Here is a 15,216-nt window from a genome sequence, read left to right as displayed (position 1 = left end):
GTAATATGACGTGATGAGTTTACTCTTTTCTAAAGTGCTATCTGGCCACTGTTGCGATGATCCCACATAGCCAATCATCAATAGGCAATAGGGAGCCATTTCTAGAAAACAGGGCGCTCTGCATGCTAGTCAGGTATCCTGTAACAACATCGATCCCAGAGTGAAACCAGAGGGCACATATCCAGCCCAAAACATACTGAGTTAGCCACCTTTCTCCACTGGTTGTTAATCGACAAATTTCAGGAAAGTTAACACTTTGTGTGAGGTTGACTCCCGGGAGCCCAGCAAAGGGTCGGCACTGGAGTAACACTTGCTGTTTCAGTAGAAACCAAATGCAAGAAAGATGATAGATGCTATAATCAGGCCTTCTGACAACACCATCGTATCTACTGATACTTAGAAAATGATGCTTCGGTCAGCGCTATGGACCAAAGGATGTTGTGTTTGCCTTTAGGAGTTCAGCGAATCCTCGTTAGCTGACTGGGGGTCACTTGGAGTAGCGTGTTAATGAAAACATGATGGAAATGTTTTGGGTATACAAGTGGATATTACCATCGAAGACATATTTACTAAATATTTGCTTCAGAGTCCTGAATAGCATCTCTGTCTATGTGGGGACAAAACCCTCTCAAGACAGCTTTAAGGTATTAAAAGCAAATGTAAACAGTGTCAGTTGAAGATCACGAATTATAAATCATGTCTTGGAGCAGAGGTTGAAGGGAAAACTATAAACAGAAATCTGTCTCTCAAGAAAAAAATAAATCAATAAAAAGCAGGAGAGGTCTGTGTCTCTGACTGACGGTGGCTGAACCAAGATGTATAATATACACATACCGTACTACCCAATGGCATTTGTTGCGTGCCGGCATTTATTTGCTTTGACGTGCGAATTTTCAAAAGAGAATCTGAACTTGACTTCCGATAATTAGCTTAGTGAATTCCCAATACTCTTGCACTTGAACCAAGGAATGTATTGGCTTTTTACTAACAAACTTCTTTTGCGTTTCTTTGGTTTTGTATTTAGTAAAGATGGCACAAGGGTTATATGATGATATCGTACGGATTCATAATTGCCTTGTCACGATTGCCTTTTATTATACCAAAGTACAGAAGTCGAGGCTGAAGACCTCCCAACTGAAAAACAATTAGCACCTTCATTTCATAGGGTCTTTTATAATTTTGTTGACAAGGTTAGTCATTTGTTTACCTTAAATGCTCTGCTTTAATTAATATATTCATGAGCAAATAATATTTCTCAGATCTTGAATTTCACAGTCAGGGACTCGGCTCAGCAAACCACCTTTGGCGTTAGAAACCATAAATTGACCTCCGCTGCCAACATGGGCAGGTATTTCGTCTTTAGACATCATTTATATTTAACTACGCTGACTGATTCTAAAGCCACTTTTCAATCCTGATCTGTGTCTGTTTTTGAGCTCGGCATTACAAAATATTAGCCAAGCCTCGTTCCCCGCTGTGAAATGCAAGATGTGGGAAATTTAAAATAGTTGTATTGATGAAAATACATTTCCATTTACACAGTAAATGGTGAAAAATATTTTATTCTTTAAGGCTGATTTCAAAAGGTTGCCAAAAACGGATTCTAAAGCCTTGAAAGGATCAACTTAATGGTAGCCGACAACCATGCGTGTTCACTTTGCTAATCTTTCATTTTCGACTCTAATGACTCCTTTCTGTTTAACTTAGCGATGTGACCTTTAGCATACCAGCAAGTCATTTTTCAGTACTTTGGCTCAATTTGGGACGATTTTGCTTTTATTTTCAAGATGATTCCCTCTGAAAACTGAAAAGCTTCTGTAAAATGAAATGCATTTCAGAACATTTTTACCTTCTCACCGTGAGGGGTGCACAGATCCTTGTCATCCAGTGTCTTCGTCGGAAAGGGCAGGACCAGAGCAGGCTGCGCGGCATGGCATGGCGAGCCGTCCTCGGCCACTCGGGGTCCCCAGTCTACTCCCAAACGTGTCTTTGACTGCCGCAGCCGACTCCTGAGTCTTTGAAAATGGAACTTCAAGGCTCTAACTGTTAAAATAGTGATGAACCTGCAAACTTTGTAACTGTTCCTTTGATTTACTTTTTGAACAGAATCGGTCATCTTTGAAGTCCGTCCTTGTTTTTATATTTAGCATGGAACGTCTATACCAAGATTTTAATGCGCTGTAGAATTATCTGCCCATTATACAAATATGAATGGCTTCTTTACTCGCTTGTGGTTTCCCTGGGAACCTTCATCAATCGCATCTTTCTAAGCCAACTACCTCCACTCTCAAAGTAACCCAGATAAATCCTTTCATACGCTTAATGTAAATGGAAAATTTTACTCTTAATCTTCTTCTTATCTAGCCCATTGCCATACTTCTTAGAAATCTGCTCCAGTAAGAAAACATAATCTTTGGGGAGACATATACGATTATATAATTGTGTGTATGTGTGTGCGTGCAATTATCATTCTGCATTGTACTTCTCTGGAAACAAAAGCCGATGCACTTTCTAATTTAAGACCCTTTGTTGTTGTTACAGGTCTATAAAAAGAAAACCGAGGCTGCTAAGAAGGAGTACCTGAAGCAACTAGCAGCCTACAGAGCCAGCCTCGTATCCAAGGTAACACGCAATTGTGTGGTACTGTGATGGAGTGTGGCCATCTTACTGCAGCCTGTGATGGTCATTTAAAAGCATAAAAGATCACTTGAGCATTTCGGCGCTATCGTCTTTGTGGAAAAAGAAAAAGTAAATCCTCAACAAAGCTATCTGTGGGGGAAATATTTGTTCATACCTGAAGGAAGACCAGGGTGGCATCCTCTGGGCCTTTTGTGAAATCTTGTCCGCTTGCTGATCATTGGCTCTGTGCGTTAGTCACAGCACAGTCTTTCTTTTTTTTTAGCGAGGTCTTTTTTTTTTTTTTTTAAGTTTATTTATTTCCTTTGAGAGAGGGAGGGAGTGCGAGCCGGGGACGGGCAGAGAGAGGGAGAGGGAGAATCCCAAGCAGGCTCCGCGCTGTCAGCACAGAGCCCGATGTGGGGCCGGAACCCATGAATCGTGAGATCATGACCTGAGTGGAAATCAAGAGTCAGACGCTTAACCGACTGAGCCACCCAGGCACGCCACAGCACACTCTTAATCCTGAGCCAAATTTCTATTTCTCCACATCCCCCCCTGAAATTGCCCTCTCCCCCACACCCCATCCCATTGGCCTTAGCTGAGGAGATGCCAACTGACTTAAATTCTAGCCTCATTACAGTATCATTAGGATGTTAGCTTGCTAAAGAAATACATAAATGAACCACAGCATTTCATTTGAAAATGAAAATGCCACTTAAAAAAATGTATACTTCAGAATATCTTAAATACTGGTCCTTTCTGTTATAAATACTCAAGGATTGAGTCTCTTTGGTCTCCGATTATCAAAGTTGTGTTTTGCCTCATAGACTTCTCAGGCAGGTCACCTCAGAGAGATGGGACTGAATCTGTAAGCATTGGACAGGATGTCATAGCAAGTCCAAATTTGACTATTACTTGGCGCAGTGTGGCTTGGGGCTCCGGCCTTCCTTCCATTCACCTACAAAAACTCTTTCATCCACAAATATCCACCCCCTTCCCACAGCTCTAAAGCAATTGTATAAATTAGTCTTTCATCGGGGAAAATATCTACTGAATACACTGATGCAGAAAACGAAGGAGAATGCAAAAAACAAATGCGTAAGAAATTTCATTCCACTCTTGTTCTAAGGCAACTCTGTTTTTCACATTCTAAAGGTATGACATTGTGGGAAAGCTCAACTATTTGGGGGGGGTGCTTGTTTTTTGCCTTTTGGGGTTTTTTTAAATATAATTTATTGTCAAATTGGCTTCCATACAACACCCAGTGCTCATCCCAACAAGTGCCCTCCTCAATGCCCATCGCCCATTTTCCCCTCTCCCCCACCCCCCTCAACCCTCAATACAACCCTCAGTGTATTTAAGAGTCTCTTATGGTTTGCCTCCCTCCCTCTCTGTAACTTTTTTTCCCCCTTCTCCTCGCCCCTGGTCTTCTGGTAAGTTTCTCAGGCTCCACATAGGAGTGAAAACATATGGTATCTGTCTTTCTCTGCCTGACTTATTTCACTTAGCATAATACCCTCCAGTTCCATCCACATTGCTGCCAATGGCCAGATTTCATTCTTTCTCGTTGCCAAGTAGTATTCCGTTGTGTATCTAAACCACATCTTCTTTATCCATTCATCAGCTGATGAATGTGGCTCTTCCATAATGTGTCTCTTGTTGAAAGTGCTGCTATAAACACTGGGGTACAAGTGCCCCTATGCATCAGCACTCCCGGATCCCTTGGGTAAATTCCTACCAGTGCTATTGCTGAGTCATAAGGTAGATCTATTTTTAATTTTTTGAGGAACATCCACACTGTTTTCCAGAGTGGCTGCACCAGGTTGCCTTCCCACCAACAGTGCAAGAGGGTTCCCGTTTCTCCACATCCCCTCCAGCATCTATAGTCTCCTGATTTGTTCATTTCAGCCACTCTGATTGGCGTGAGGTGGTATCTCAGTGTGGTTTTGATTTGTACTTCCCTGACGAGGAGTGACGTTGAGCATCATTTCATGTGTCTGTTGGCCATCTGGATGTCTTCTTTGGAAAAGTGAACTATTTGTTATTTAACCTTAAAATTTCCAGCTCTCCTGTACTCTCTCACTATGGATCTCATACTTCCTAGTTTATCTCACTCCTTTTGAAGGTATTTATATTTTCTGCTGATCCCATCTCCCACTTCTGTATATTTATAGATTCACAGAATGTGCGTGAAATTATAGCCAAAAAATGAGGTGCAAAATATTAGATCCAATAGCAAAAAAAGAGAAGTTACAAATTAGTGGATCCATCCAGCCATTGGATGAAATAGTCATGTTGATATTATTTAGATTAATATGCCCCACACGTAAGAGGGACTTTGAAAAAAAATGAATTCTCCTTATTTCACCTAAGTTAAGTTTCTTTTTGAGGATGTTAAATAGAATTCTAGTCAGAGCATCTTACATAGGAGAAAATCAATACATAAAGTCTCAATCCCAATACAAAGCGCTCTGGTTAATGTTATGCAGATTGCTAGAATGCCATAATACTGACTAAGCCTTTACTTTCAAAACAAGTGTCCTCAGATTTGCTCATCACTGCAACTTTTCCTACTGTTCATTCTCAGAGCTGCAACCCTCAGTATACGGCAATTTATATAAACGCTGCGAATTGCCATTTCTACATTTAAAAAACCAAGCACTTTTTTTACAGCTTACTGTGACGTTTTTGTGTCTGTGTGTGTGTGTGTTTTCTCTTTGGCGGTAGGAATTTTGCTGGAACGGTTGAATGTCTGTTTATGTACAACTATCTATTGTGCGTATACAAATTGCAGCAAAATTACAAATACCCTCTCCAGGTTAGAAGGAATGGCTCTCTGATGTTACACGTGAGTGGATATTTGCAATGTAACCTTGCAGGCACGTACGGGAAATTTACCAACCTACCTTCCCATTGTACACAGACACGTAAAAAACCATTTCTTCTCCATTTTAAGTGGTGACAAGGAAAAATAATAGCCATTCGTATGCACAGGTACACTTTTTCAGTGTTATAACTTTTTTACATATTATAAATTATTTCCCTATTCTGAAAGATCTAAAGGTACAATCATAAAATGCCACATGATAATAATAGTCACAATTCCAAGTAACCACAGCCGAGCTCTGTTTGTCCCCATTCCCTCATTCATGTATTCATTTGGCAAATTTCCCTGGGCATGTGGTCTGGGCCGAGCACCGTGCCAGGCTCTGAGGGCGCAGTGGAGAGTAGGCAGATATATCCCCTGAACTTAAGAAGCTTTTACCTCTTGTCCGGGAGACCAATAGCGAAAATGTAAACTAATGAATGACCAAGATCTTGGAGAATCTAAGCATTCGGACGGAAATAAAGGAAGGGACTGGATAGGGTGGTCTACAAAGCCCTCTTTGAAGAGGGAACCTTGCAGAGCTAAAGGAAGACCAGGGACTTGCAAGACAGAGAGAGCCTGAGGGAGAACCCACCAGGCCGCAGGACAGCAAGCCCAAAGCCTCCCGGGGACAGAAATGTCTCTTTTAATTGAAGTCAGAGGTCAGCGTGGCTGGAGCTGAATGAAGAGAGGAAGCACGGTTTGGGGTGAAGCCAGGAAGACAGACAGGGGCTGAATCACGGAGACCTTGCAGAACACTGAAAGGAGCTAGATTTTATTCTCAGTACAGAAGGAAGCCACCGAAGGGGCGTCCGTAGAGGACGGGCGATCAGATTTAGAGTTTTAAAACATCACTTTATGCAGACGTGTTCTCTCAACCCCCATACCTTATCCCTCAAAGGATGCTCGACCGTAAACATTTCACTGAAGAGGAAAAGTATCACGTAGGCAACAAGTTGCCCAAGCCCAGAGTTGACCTTTACCGTCCTCAGTCCCTGCTCTGGGCCCAGCAGTATATGCTTGACCTGCTCCCTTCAACCACCTCCTTCCCCACGAGTCATGGCACAGCGTTGACCTCCTCACTTCTAACGTCATCGTTGTCAAGGACGAACTACATCAACCACAGCATCGTGTTTATTGTCTATGTTCTCGTGGGCAAGTGTTATTAACCCCTCCCTAGCTACGCATTTTGGTACGTGTTCTCACTGCAGTCCACTCACTTCACCAGAGAGGGGTTCGCTCCCCTCGACCAATATCTCTTGTCCTTGCTACTTTGCAGCCAAAGTCAAAGGCCCACCCAGGGCTGCACAAGACCTGCTCCACGTCAGGCACAAGCCTTGGTGCTGAGAGCGCAAAGATGAACACAGATCAGAGTGACATGTGTCCCCGTACTTGAAAGGCTTGAAGACTGTGTTCTAAAGTTAGCTGCTTCTTATGGAACATAATCAAAAATAGAAACAGCCAGTTAACACTGGCTCCACCTATGAAAACGGAGTCCTAGGATGAGCGACGGTCCTCCCAATTACTATGTTCCAGCTTAAATATACTATATACCTTCCAATCCGGCATATTAATTATCATGACTCTGGGCCGGAATAAAATTGACATCTACCAAAAATAAAAGCACTCAGTCGTGGTAAATAAATATTCTAGCCTTCATACTTCAGAACGATAACACGGACACATCGTCAGCAAGATACGGAATCTTTTCCGGTCATAACACAAATACAAAAGGCGTCTTGCTGTCGAGTAGCTTCTGTGTGTCCCATATGAGGCCAGGCGTTTTCCAGGTGTTCCTACTCATCCTTCTCCTAACAACCTACAAGATAATATTTAGCCCATTTTCTAGATGGTCTCTAGGCAGAGAGATTAAATGATCCGCCCACAGAGACGAGAGGCTGGCAGGGGCAGACCGTCCTCAGTCGCTTCGCCGTCTCGTTCGAAGGCTTCTAGGCGTTTTCCATCCTGAGTGATTGTCAAATATTTGTGCTTCTAGAACTACAACCTCTTGTCATCCCCCAAGAAAACTGTATGCCAGCTCTTACGTAGTAGACAGCTGAGAGTAAAGCTGCAATGACTTAACTGAGGTGGGGTGGTGGTACAAGGTTTAAAAGGCTGCCGACTCCCACCCCCCCCCCACTAACCCGCACCCCAGGGACTGGACAGAGACCCTCAGGGGAATCTAGGGCCCACAGAGTGTTTGGGAAGCTTTGCTCCATATCAGGCTTTTCCAGCTGTCCCTGCACCTGCTTCACCTGGTCCCATGGACCGGTGACGGACCCAGCCGGGGGCGATTCTGCCGTGCAAGAACCCTGGGATCGAAGGCGTGAACGGGAGCACAGAGTGTTGCAAAAACGACACCGGTCAGACCCTGGAATAACTTATGCCATTTTGGGCTCTATAATTTAAAGGAGGGGAAACTGAAGACATTTCAGACGAAAAAGTCATGAACGTGACTGAAAGGTAAAGGGGCGGAAGGCAGTAGCTGAGAAGAGAGCATTGGAAATTCCTAAGCCTGAAAAACAAAGACGCAGGCCTGTCCAAGCCCATGACGGGCATTAGACCCAGGACTCTGATTACCTGTGCCCCCGTTTTCTGTGACTCTAGAACGGGAAACAGACAGCGTTTCAGACTGGAGGAATTCGATCTGAGCAAGGCCTTACTAAACTCTTGAACGGGCTGGGCACATAATTTCTTTTAAAGGCACGAAGCAAAGGTTTATAAATGAGGATGGGAGAAGCGCTCTAAGGCATGGAGCATCGCGGAAAATCTGTTCGGGGTTCTTTAAAGTGCCTCCAGCCTCCCACTGAGAGAGAGGGCAGCAAAGTCCACAAGGCCTGGGCGCAAGTAGGTGTGGGTTCAGATTCCAGGCTTCCCACCTCTGACTTCAGATCTTCATGCACGCTGCTCGGCTACTTCTCAATTTACTCACCTGCTAAGCGGAGAAGACAGACAGCAGGACCTACATCGCAGGGCTTCCCTGTTTATATAGAAACACTGTATAAATGCCATGATTCAGGAGCCTGAACACAAGAAGCGCTGAATAAACACCAGCCATTCATTATTATTATTATTATTGTCAATTTTATTTTCCATGTATTGGTAGGTGTGCAGAGTTTGTGTGTGATAGAAAATTCGGCTGCACCAGATTTTCAGTTTGTCTGCAAGGCTGCTTTGACATAAAGGAATTTTAATTTTTTTTTTTTGAGAGAGAGAGAGAGAGAGAGAGAAAGGCAGAGTGCGCATGGGGGAGGGCAGAGAGAAAGGGAGACACAGAATGTGACATAGGCTCGAGGCTCTGAGCTGTCAGCACAGAGCCTGACGCGGGCCTTGAACTCATATGCTGTGAGATTATGACCCGAGCTGAAGTCGGACGCTTAGCTGACTGAGTCGCCCAGGCGCCCCTCCATAAGGGAATTTTAAAAGTGACCTTAACATAAGAAAAATTTGCTTCATGGAGACATCCTTTTATAAATATAAGAAATGATGGAGATATTTTAAAAGCCCATCTAGCCAGCTTTCCTAATTGAAATGGTCTTTATGAGCTGTTACTCAGGGGAGACTAATAGTTTGACGACCAATAATATATACGATTATGAAGGCTAGAGCTCCCTGGTTTGAACATGCCATTTAAGGTCATTTTGGGTTGGGCCATTAAGTAAAGCTTAAGGGTATATAGATTTTCCATAGACTTGGGAATTCCTAGACCTGGGTCTGAATTATTATGTTGAAAATAATGTCTAACTTTAAAGCAATGGAACTAGTTTCATTTTACCACCTAGACCAGAATTTATATTCCCAAAATGAGTGTTGCATTCAAAGTAGTCACTTTGGGAGGCTACAAACTTCTTTTATTATTGCTCCCAGAATTCAAAAGATTTTTGAAACTGGTCTTTGAGAACTGCAGTCAAGAAAAGTGTATGAGCCACGTTAGAAAATCAATCTTGTTACATTGTTTTCACACCTCATTCTTTGCCCCAAACATCACCCAGATCTAACCCACAGACTTGGCTTCGAGTGACGATTAGCTGTTTCCGAAAATCAAATTCCCCATCGAAAGACAAAGAGTTGTCTGAGGATATGTAAAACAGGGTCCCACTGGCTCTGAAGAGAATTCCAGTAGGGGAATTCCCAAATATTCCAAGTAAGAGCAGCATTGTTTGGGATATGCATACGGCTTCTTAGAAATGCCAGCCTGGAAGGAGACATTTGAATGAATGGGTTCTCTGGTATGTTAAATAACAGTAATCTGAGTCATGACTTTAAGGCCACACATCAGATAGGAGATTTCGTTTCTACCTTGTACAGCGGACAACGGAAGCTTTTTATAAAAATATAGAGTGGAGGACAACATTGAATCAAATTAGGACAGTTCTCTGTTGCCATGACCAATAATAGTAAAGAGCCACAACAACACTCAGTTCAACAGAAGGATAATAAATTCACAAGGAATGATTTCTTTCGTTTGAAATAACTTCTAGAATTCATGCCATGGAGAGCTATTGAGACAAACGCTGGGTCTGAATTTGACAATGGGATGGATTATTTTATGACCGTTAACATAAAATTTGCAGCTCTGTAAGCCCAGATCGTGATTTAAAGATAATAAAATCTCACGCTTCAGGGTGTAAGTTAATCACCTGCAAGGACCAGGAAGAATTTTCCTTTCAAAAGTAACAATGCACAATTGAGTAGGTGCATAAATCCTGTTTAATTTCCAGTGCATCAAGTATTGGTCAGTGCTGAAAACAAGAATCAAATTAGATGGACTATTAATCTGATTTGGTTCAACAACTCCTATATTGTTGCTTCCACTGAGTTTTATGTCTTGTGTTTATACTTTGCTATTTTAAATAACAATTGCTTTGTCAGTTTCTCGTTTCTATAACACTTATCATCCCAGAATGGGGGCATTTATACACTGTGCAGTATTATCTGCTTTGTACAAAATAAATGAAATTGAAACTATCTCAGGAATCAACAACGTGGTTAATAAGAAGTATCTTAAGGTTTATAGAGTTGTATCCCTTGTGGAAGATTCTACTGAGAAGACCCAAAAGGTCTCTGTTCACACACACACACACACACACACACACACACACACACACACTCATTTTGCTGATGGAAAACATCTTTCAGAATCAGTGGTCTAAAATCAAAGAAGGAATAGAACTTACTCAGAAATTAAGAGCAAAAACACGTTCCTCTCATGAAAATGTCAGATTTAAGGGTTGATTTTCAGTTGTGTATACAGTGGTAAAATCACATTTGCCCTGTGACCTACCCAAACCACATACCGCTAAAGAAAAGTGGTTAGTGTGTTTGAAAATGGAAGCAAATTTAAGTTATTTAGTTTGTATGGGAAAACAGTTCGGATTTAGGAATGGTAGGTATAGAGCCCTTTATAAACAATCTAACTGATTTGCAAAATTGTAGCCTTGCTCTCTCAGTTTAATTAGAAGAACATGACAGAGTAGATGAAATTTATGATTTCTTCGTCTTCCCATTTAATCAGATTATGAATTCATGGCACTTGGCTGTGGGAAACGAACTTATTCTACTACCTATCTTCCAAAGCAGTAAAAGAGCTCTGTAATTAATAGACACTTGGTTGTATTCGTCTGAATAACAGTTAATCAGAAGCAAAGGGGCCCCTGGGGGGCTCAGTCGGTTAAGCGTCCAGTTCTTGATTTCAGCTTAGGTCATGATCTCCTCGCTCGTGGGATTGAGCTCTGCATCGGGCTCCATGCTGACAGTGTGGAACCTGCTTTGGATTCTCTCCCTCACTCCATGCCCCTCCCCCACTCCCTCTTTCTGTCGTTCTCTCTCTCTCAAAATAAATGAATATTTAAAAAAAAAAAAGAAGAAGAATCAGAAGTGAAGCTAGAAACAGGTTTTTTTCCCCATCTAAATGAGTGGACCTTTACATAAAGATACAAATTCTCTAAATGTAAGTGGAACACAGCTTCCTTCTGGCCCGCCACCCACCACAGTGGGGAATAAAGGGCAGGGTACGGGGGCGGGGGGGGGGGGGCGCCAGGGTGGCTCAGTCGGTTGAGCGTCCAACTTCAGCTCAAGTCACGATCTTGTGGTTCGTGAGTTCGAGCCCCACGTCGGGGCTCTGTGCTGACAGCTCGGAGCCTGGAGCCTCCTTCGCATTCTGTGTCTCCATCTCTCTCTGCCCCTGCCCTGCACTCTCTCTCTCTCTCTCTCTCTCTCTCTCTCTCTCTCTCAAAATGAATAAACTTAAAAAAAAATTTAAGGGAAGGGTACATAACCAAAGGACAGAGGGTTATAATTGCTCGTCACTTCAAGAAGGGTATGGTTCATGCTGACAGCAGAGAAGAGAGCGGAAAAGACTGATCTGATCTTCTGGGGGTCAGAGATGCCTTTCTTGATGATGCAGGACATTGTCCTAAAGAGCGAATACAGGCAGAGAGCCTCCACTGGAGCGCCCATCATGCGTAGGCACGTGGCTACACATCGGACACTAGACGCATTACCCATCTTCTCACATTGGACAATTCAGAAAGCAGAGGCAAAACATAGAACTGCTCAAAATTCTTCCTCCCTCCATATTAAAAATTACGTTTCAAGTGTTGCCTGGCTCATCCTTTTGGGGAACCCGTCTCATTTGTTTGCCCAGAGAGAGATGATTTTCATCTAGGGATGAAAAGCACTATTTCAAAATAGGTTTAGCATTGCTGATCTTTACATGCCTTAGTGTGGAGAAGATAAATGACAGATAAATGGCTGGGGAGACAAAATGTTGTGTTTAATTACCATGAGAAGCCAGTCTTCACGAGGTTGGCAAAAAGTGTCTCCAATTAGGTTGGACTCTGTTTCTATGTACCGAGGGCTGTAGATCGTCCTCTCTGAATCTGTCTTTCTGTCCTCTCTCTATATGGTGGACCACATGCTGTTATTCGAAAGGCTGAGGGGCGGCGCCTGTGTGGCTCAGTCCGTTAAGTCTCCGACTCTTGATTTCAGTTCAGGTCATGATCTCACGGTTTGCGGGATCGACCTGCGTTGGGCTTGGCGCCGACAGCACAGAGCCTGCTTGGGATTCTCTCTCTCCCTCTGTCTCTGCCCCTAGCCACCCCCCCCCCCAATAAATAAATAAACTTTTTAAGAGAAGGTGCAGTTCAGGAGAATTCGGTTCATTGTTAATTTTGCTTTTCCTATTGAAGAAAACCAGTACATTCCGTAGCTCTTCTGGGCTGTAATTAGAAAGCCACCAGCTTTCTAATTTATTCTAGAAATTGTGTCACTATCCTTAACCTAGAATGTGAAACTCACCATGCACATCGTGTTCCGGGAAACATGAAATTATGGATTAGTGTAATATAATATACCTGGATTATGGAATTCAAGTAAGCGTTTTGAGGCAACAAAAATTAGTTTAAATTTCAGGCAAGAAGTGACTATCTAAATTGAAATACAGTTCTATTTGCCATTTTAAATACGTATGTGTAATTTATTCGTTCCTCTGAACCAATGTTTTCCATTGAACACTATTCTCATGAAATGACCCACTGAGAAAAGAAGGTTTCTGTGGCTCTCAGTTGGAGATTCACAATATACATTAGCATTCTGAAGGCTCTGAGAAGGCACGCACTCGTTCCCTTATTGATCATGGAACCTTGTTTGTTTAAGGTTTTTTTTTTAAGTTTATTTCATTTTGAGAGAGACAGAGACAGTGCAAGTGGGGGAGGGGTAGAGAGAGAGGGAGAGAGAGAATCCCAAGCAGCTCAGCACCATCTGTGCAGAGCCGGACTCGGGGCTCGAACCCACAAACCGTGAAATCAGGACCCGAGCCGAAACCGAGAGTCGGACGCTTAACTGACTGAGCCACCCAGGCGCCCCGGAACCTTGCTTTTTATAAGACACTTACTTTTCCCCAAATAAGACTTGGCAACTGCATGTGTCAAGGGGCGAAGTGGGTATAGTACCCAGAACTGCTTAGCAGGACCAGCTACCGGCCCACGAAGCCGGCCCCGCTGCTGCCTCAGCATCCGTGCTTACCAGGGTGAGGCATTCCTGTTCTATGTGTAGCAAAGTTTATTTCTTGAAGTTTGTTCAATTTCACAAATGTACGGACTTACTTCCACTATTGTAATTCCCGGAGTGAATATCTGATGATGTCTGAGCAACATGTCCTACGCTCCGGTGTGCATTTGGTTTCGGGCACACGCGGGCGCGTACGCGTTCAGGCTACGTATCTATGCGTGGGCCCTATCACTTGATAACGAGGTGATTATTGGCCACAGAAATAAAAATGAAAACATTTTACAATACGTAGATTCCATAGTTTTGATACCAGGAGAAACGTGAGTTTCTTTTTCTTCTATTTAGATTAAAACCATCCATAAAGCAAGAAATAAAGACCCACTCACGTGTGTTAAATTTTATAGACGCCTATCATGTGTAAGAGTTCTCTTCCTGGAGGAAGTCGATGGAGTATGTGACTACGGATGAAATTAGCCCTTCTACGGTAGACTGAGGAAGAGGCAATGACACACAATGAAACCACTGCCCGGATGACTTAACCACACAAGCACACCGTAAACACATAATCTTCTTGGCATATGTGGAATGAGTTTTGAGGCCTATTGCTGCAGTACATGTTATTCTGATGTAGAACTAGTCACTGTTTACGCAGCCTGAATTAACCCGTTCGACCTTTTCTTTGAATTATTCACTACTCTGCACATCAACGATACAAATTTTTAAGCAGAAGTGAAAAACAAAAAAAAACCCTACCTACGTGTTTTTTCTCGTTTTTTTTTTTTTTTAAACCGAAAACGCCTTTTAGGGACCGCATTTAACAAAGCTTTCGTCTAAAGGCGCCCCTTGAAAATTTTTGGTGAACGATTCTTGACTTTTTAAATATTAACACCGAAGACAGGGAGTCTGAATGTCTGTTCGTATTTCATAAGCAGCATCAATATGGACACAGTGATCAATATTATGAGAGGACTCTTGGAGGGGCTCGAATTCTTGGGGGGGGCACCTGACTGTGCACTCTACATGGAGAATTCCGAGCCTCCCGGGACCCCAGGTTTCCATGGTTTGTATTTTTCACAGGTGTCGGTTGTGTCCTTTCTCTGGAGAGAATATGTGGCTCTGGCCTTTCATTCCCCCCACGGACCGTCCTCGAGTCTGCACACATATGCAGCACGGTTCTCGTTGTGGTGTGCATTTAATTTCCCTACATTAATGGGGGGAAATGAGTTGCGCTGCGAGCAGTGGTATAGGCTGTCTTGTGAAATGAAATTCCCACGTGGCGTTTCGCGCCACCCTGCATGACGACCAGTGTCCCTAACGTGCTGGTCCACTGGTGGTGCTGCGTGTTGTGGGATTCGGAAGGACCCTGCCTCACTGACCCTAACAGGAACTCGTTTGACCCGTAAATGGAGTAAGCGTGATCTCAAGGTTGCAGAATAAGTATATTTGCAACATCAAGACATTGTGTTGACAAAACAACTTTTTTCTCCAGGACGCGGTAGCATTTTTCTTCCCCAGCTGGTTTTACTTTTCCCCATTTGTTTTATCAGCCTCTTCCTCTCCGCAAAAGTAGGAGGTAGGTTTGCCCAAGAGGAAACGCTTCGGGGTTAATTCTTGATTCTTTGCAGCTCCCACCAGTAGGTCTAGTTTTTAAGTCAATGAAAAGATTATTAGGGAATGGCTTTATGAAGGTATAAAAAAATTAGGGCAAAATTACATTAATT

The 15,216-nt window shown here is 43.0% G+C and overlaps 1 protein-coding gene across 3 annotated transcripts in view; it reads left to right on the top strand.

The window, feature by feature from the left end:
- Positions 1-15,216, top strand: part of TOX (thymocyte selection associated high mobility group box) — a 306,345-nt gene that overhangs the window by 281,307 nt on the left and 9,822 nt on the right. For all 3 annotated transcript variants that reach the window (XM_023248542.2, XM_023248541.2, XM_019822707.3), the window contains one exon: positions 2,542-2,622. In XM_023248542.2, the coding sequence (XP_023104310.1) occupies positions 2,542-2,622 (81 nt within the window). The remainder of the gene's footprint in view (positions 1-2,541; positions 2,623-15,216) is intronic.

This window comes from Felis catus, chromosome F2 (genome assembly GCF_018350175.1).
Source record: "Felis catus isolate Fca126 chromosome F2, F.catus_Fca126_mat1.0, whole genome shotgun sequence".
Taxonomy (NCBI): Eukaryota; Metazoa; Chordata; class Mammalia; order Carnivora; family Felidae; genus Felis; species Felis catus.
Note: the sequence above shows the minus strand (reverse complement) of the source record. Positions and strands in the feature narration are given on the sequence as shown.